The sequence below is a fragment of the Nyctibius grandis genome, chromosome 3 (genome assembly GCF_013368605.1).
Source record: "Nyctibius grandis isolate bNycGra1 chromosome 3, bNycGra1.pri, whole genome shotgun sequence".
NCBI lineage: Eukaryota > Metazoa > Chordata > Aves > Nyctibiiformes > Nyctibiidae > Nyctibius > Nyctibius grandis.
Genome location: NC_090660.1, coordinates 73,660,827 through 73,666,826, shown reverse-complemented (window position 1 = coordinate 73,666,826; position 6,000 = coordinate 73,660,827). Strand labels below are relative to the sequence as shown.

At 47.9% G+C, this 6,000-nt stretch overlaps 1 protein-coding gene across 1 annotated transcript in view; it reads left to right on the top strand.

Moving 5' to 3' along the window:
• The first annotated feature begins 5,187 nt into the window (after positions 1-5,187).
• CYP7B1 (cytochrome P450 family 7 subfamily B member 1) overlaps positions 5,188-6,000 on the top strand; it is a 126,177-nt gene continuing 125,364 nt past the window's right edge. Inside the window, 4 exon segments of the mRNA XM_068396896.1 lie at positions 5,188-5,205; positions 5,207-5,341; positions 5,344-5,421; positions 5,424-5,560. Coding sequence (XP_068252997.1) covers positions 5,203-5,205; positions 5,207-5,341; positions 5,344-5,421; positions 5,424-5,560 — 353 coding nt within the window. The 5' untranslated portion in view covers positions 5,188-5,202.

Below are 6,000 nucleotides of genomic sequence, written 5' to 3'. Positions count from 1 at the left end.
ACTCGATGATCCCAGAGGTCTCTTCCAACATAGTTGATTCTGTGATGTAGTTCCCTTTATTTTCCATTATAACTTTCCCAAATTCTGTCCACATAATCCTGTGCAGGGAATATGGCATTTTTCAAAATTTTGTGATGTTATTCAGGTCATACAGCTCAGTACCTTATTATATTCTCAAATCGGACGCAAGGTCTCAAGTTGGGTCTGCAGAAAATGAAGGATTATCAGATAATTAGCCTATAAGCAGTATCATGGTATAAGACTTGCCACAGAAAGGGATGGAATATAACTCTCAAGGAGAGTCTTCAGTGAACTTAGCCAGGACAGACACTGCTCTTACAGTCCCCTCCTTGCCTCACCAAGTTTCCAGCTACCGCAAGAAAGAAGCAGGAGCTCTACTCTTTGTCTGCATAATCTAGATTTACCTGTAAAGCTCATTCCTAAATTACTTTGTCATAAATATGTACATATAGTAAAACTTTCTCATTAAAAAGTCAGAATGAAAAACGTGAAAATTCTCCCATGTTGCATCATATTAGCATTTCTCTGAGCACCATCAGGGCTGAAAACCCTGTAGCACAGCTCTCTTTCATTTATCTCCCAGAACAGGATGTCTCATTTTCCCGTAGTCCACATCTTATACTGCCACCCCCTTTCCTTGCACAAGCTAATGACTGTACGGCTTAAGGATGTGTTGAATCAATGGCTTATCTGGTGGCATGCTATTCCTTCTTCTCCTTTGGTGAGTGAGTTTTCTGCCAGGAAGTCACTGGTTCTCACTGTTGGATAAAACAAAAGGGAAATGACAGGATTGCATGATTTGTGGCACAGATGGCAGTAAGGAGAAACATGACCGTGTCTTTTGAGGCTCTTTGCAGTTGTACCATCTTAGACAACATGAAACTGCAGCCAAGAAGATGTTACCTCTTCTGTTGGTCCCTTCTTCTCTTGATCTCTTGCCCATGCCTTTTATGCTTTCGCAGGGTCAATTTTTGACCCAAATCCCTTCCTTTTTCCCTACTGAGACCCAGCCTGAAAACTGTAGGAACCATCTCAGTGGTTTTGACCTCAGTCCTCTTGGCTTCTCCTCTCTCATACTGTCATCCCCACTCATTTCCAGTTCCACCTCTCTTCTTGGATTTCACCTTTTATTGCAATCTCACATCTTAATCTCTACACTAAGACAGTGTCAATTCTCTCACACTCCTGCTCCTAAAAATCTTTCCTATTCTTACTCTCCTTTCTTTTGGTTCCCAGATTTCATCTTGATCATTCATCCCCAGTTTCCACTCATCTGTTCCTAATCCTCTTTTCTATTTCCCTCCCTGGCTCCCATTCACTATCTTTTTGCCTATTCAGTTCCCCATCTCTACCAGCCAACCTCACCACCCCTGCCCCTGTAAACCTGTCAGCATTTTTTTTTCCCTGACACAATACAAGTCCATGTGTTGGTGCATGTAACAAGTATGTGTTTGGCATGTCAGCCCACATGATAGTGGGAAGTGGGACTATAGCATTTGAAGCGCAGGGGCAGATAAGTGGGACTTCTTGCCCCTCTCAGCATGGGGTCTTGTTCAGAGCTCAGGCTGATCAGCCGTGATTGACACAGGAGGTCACAGGAGAGAAGCTGCAGTGCTGCATTACAAAAGCATTAAATGCAGATTGATCTGTTCTCGAATGAGAGAACACAAAGTGAGAATCAAATGTATTAGTCTTAAATCTAGTGAGATTTGAGAGGTCTGTAGCCTTTTCGTCCTACACTTAAATCACCACACTTCCCTTTGCCTGTATTCCAGCAGGAAGGGAGACGGGGAGCAGTGAACAAAAAGGCTTTTAGTTTCGTTGCCCTCAATTCAGCCTGATCTCTATTAGCTCAGAGCTTCACTTTCAGCAAAAACAGCTGCTGAGCTGAGAGCTGGAAGCAGACCCAGTTCCAGTGGCATCTTCATGGAATTAAGCTCCAAAGGTCCAGCGAGTCACTAGAGTATACAAAACCTCTCTTCTCGTGGGGCTTATAACCTAAATAAATTTGGACAGATTATCTTTGACACAGAGGTTAATTTGTTGACCCCATTTCAAAGTCTGATGCCACTGCTGTTTCTCAAAATCACTAAAAATGTTAGCATGGGTATTTTTCCTTAGCATTGTTCACAAAAATACACAGACTGTTTTGTTTTAAATACTTCATGCACGTTTAAACTGAAGGCAAGAATGCACTTGCAGTATTGCAACTGCAATGATTACAGCAGAGCAAAGCTATAAGCTGTTGAAAATAGCCTGAGTAGCACTGGGCAGTCAGAAAAATAAGCCTTGTTCATGCCATCACTTATAACACATATCTCATTGGTGTTTCAGTGATGAGTATCTGCTCTTGTCTAAACCTGGGTGTTTAAATCCTTGTGCACATGAAAGCTACCCAGTAGAACAGGCATTTGCCCATGTGCTGCATATAGCAAAATCACACTGTGATGTGTAACATACAGTACAGATTGCAGTATATACTGTTCGAAGTTTATTTTGAGTCTTCTGCATTTTCACAAGACAAAAAAATATGATCTATATCATCCTACAACATTGGCAGTATGAAACATACACACAGTATGCATTTTGAACTGTAGCATATGTACAGAATGTTCACAATTTAAACAGGAGAAATGTAACTGAGCATCTATCTATCTATCTATCTATCTAGACTTACTACTATGGTATTAGGAACCTCTCTGAAATCTTTGGTGTCTTTCAACTGAAAAGCCTTCCAAGCTTATCTTATGAATTCTCCATCCCTCCCGCCAGCCCCAGTATATATCTGCAAATGCCTTCACCTCTCTCCAGCCTGCAGTTGTTTCTAGCAGCTTTCTAAGCATAGCAACTGCACTTGAAGAAATTTGCTGAGGAGCCAATACTACTGTCACAGAACAACAGCAATTACACCCGACCAGTGAGGATAACAATTGGACACAGTCGTATCCAGCTGGAGAGTAACATTATCCTTCTCCAAATATAACAGCATTTCATTGTTCCTCCTCACCACCATGCTGCAGCAAGAGCTCCATAAATATCTCACGACAGCCTGAAACTGAAAATCCCTCCAATTCTTAAAAGAGTAATTTTTCAACATGAGACCATATCACCGTAAGACTAGGCTTGCACCTCCCGAAAATGAAATAAATTTCCTCTTTTCTGCTACAGCTATGTTAAATGGGACTGTTCAGCCTCACCTTCTTCCCCCAGTTAGCCAAGATGCCAATATGTACAGACACATCTACTATAATTTTGACTGTGTACGTTATATGCAAATAACATCCAGATGGATCTGCATCGAGGTAGTTCATACTACATGTAAGACACCAAACTTCCACAGGTTTGGGCTGGTAACTCTTTGAGGTTCCTCTACTAGCTGAGGAGAAATTAATCCATCTTCTTGGGCTTTTTAAAGGGTTGACACAGCAGAGTACATAGCAGTCCTAGGACCTTTCAGGTTGTGTTCCCTGTATTTTAAAATAACACAGTCTTGCTCGTGGTGTGGTGGTTTTTGGTGTGTGGTGGGGTAGTTTTTCATTTGCAATTGATCTGAGACAGTAACTTAAACAAAAACAGTGCAAATTAAAAAATGTTGTAACCCTCTTCATGCCCTCCGCCAGAACTGAAGTGATCTTCTCAAGGTTTTGATATTTCAAATCGGGATAAGGGATTACTCTAGCTGCCATAGCTATTTAACTGTATGCGAACAGTTACTTGTCATTATCCTGAAGTGAAACACTAAATTTTCACAGCAGAGGTCACTTGCAAAATGAGTAGTATTTTACACTGTGTAGTGTGTTACAGTGCAATGCTTTTCAGTTCTAAATTAGTACTTTTCCAAGAATTAACAGGATTAGTAACTAAGAAACCCCTTGGGATTCCCAAGCTGGGGATTTCAAATACAGTTCCCTACGAAAAGCCCTACAGAGCTATGAGTAAAACTTTAGTTTCTCTTATGGTTTCCCCCACTGCATTGTATTGCACAATAAGGGTGACTGATTTTTTTATCTCAGGAGGGACAGCTGATGGTTTTAAGCAGTAGTCACCAAATTCTGAGACACGTTAATGTGAGGCACACTAATTAGATATTCTCTGATTAATACAATGGCATTTTTGAGTATTTCACTGAAATCAACAGGAATGTTTGAGGAAGAAGACACACAGTACTGCCAACTACAAACCATCAGATGTGAGTCAGGCCTCTAAAAATGATGAGATCTGCTAAAGTCAGGAAGGTTTTTTAGCTAACCAGCTTTTTTATCTGCTAAGATACATTTGGGTCACTACAATTCAGAGAAAACTTACAACAGGGTAATTCAGAAAACTGAGTGTTGTACAACTTGTTTCCAAGATAAAGGGAATATTTTAAACCACCAGACATTGTGAAATGCATAATTTGTTATACTGCATACAGCCGAGAATGAGTAAGGTATGTGAACTTCTGCCAGCACTCAACCAAAACAGACTTCCAGAAGCTAAAGCATAGTACTCCATCTTTCAGCATGAATTTGCGTAAACAGTATCTTACATCACAGCAGCGTTTCTGAGGGTACCAGACAGCAGCAGAGCTATAAGGTACTGCTGCCCTGGTATTTTGTTAGCCCCCTGCCCTGCCACGCAGTACCAAACTCTCCGGCCCTCTGTCCCTTTCCACCCCATCCCATTTCCTCTGGCTGGGGATCTCTCTGTTGCCTTAGCTCTTGGGTTCTCACCTCCTCCTCTCTTCTCCCTCTCTTTAACATGCCAGAAGGGCTGGCACGGTGGAACTGGGAGGACTGGGAGGACTAGACTTGCCTTTTTCTCACACGGCACAGCATCAAGAGCCAACCTTCACTGGTCCCATATAGTTTATCCTACATCAGGTTAAGTTTTCTGAAGCTGGGGGGGGTGTTGTCTTGCTTTTTAGGCAGGGGACACACATCGGGTGTTTGCACCAAAACCAAGCAGAGGTCAAAGGGCTGCTGGAGCCGCTACCTGCCCCAGCCCAGCACAGTCTGCACTGGGTACACGCACTGGGGAGGGCTGGAGGGGCTCGGAGGGTAGAAGCCGCTTTCCGGCGCGGTGGGGTGACCCCGGGACCCCGCGCTCCGGTCTCCGTCCTGGGACCTTTCCGCCGGGTCGGTGCCTTTCCCCGCACGCCGAAAGCCGGCGCTTCCCCTCCGCCGCCGGGAGGCCGCGGGGATGGGCGGGCGGGCGCGACACTCCCCGCGCCGGGCGCTCCCCGGGGAGGAGCCGGCCGGGTCGCACCGGGACCGCTCGCCAAGTCCGGCTCCGAGCAGCCAAACCCAGCCCCCTGGGCTTCGGGGTGGGCGGAGAGGGCCGGCCGGTCGGGCGGGCGCCTCTCCTGCAGGGAGCGGGAGGACGGGCGAAACTTTCCTCCCCGGCGGCGGCGAGGCACCAGCGGCGGAGAGGCACCAGCGGCTGCCGAGGCGAGCGGTGCTGGCATGGGCCCCGACACGCTACAGCTCGGCGCCTACGGCGGGGCGGCCGCCGCCGCCCTGCTCCTCTGGGCCGTGTGCGTGCTCTGCAGGAGGAAAAGGTACGGGGGCTGGGGGCGGCCGCCACATTCCTTCACGGCCGCGCCGGGGGAGCGGGGCTGCGAGGCGGGAGCCGCGCCACCGAGCCGCGCATTGGGCCGCTCTTCCCTCCGCCCGCCCCCCCGCGCCGGGAAGCCCTATCAGCGCCCGCCGCCGGGACGGCGGGGCCTTGGGGGATGGCGGCCCGCGGCCCCCCGCTGCGGCTGGGGCGAGCGCGGGGGCCGTGGGGTCCTGGGGCCCTGGGCGGGCGCTGCTCGGCGGGCTGCGGCGCCGCGGGCGGCGGCTCCTCTGCTGGCCGGCGGGTGGGGGCCGCCGCCCGCACGTGGGTGCTCGGAGCGCCCGCGGAGGCTGGTCTTGCCTTCAGTGGGTGCGTGGAAGCCCGTGCTCCGAAACAAGGGGTGCAGAAAGCACACAGCCTGGCCCCTGGTAGCTTGGCGTGTGA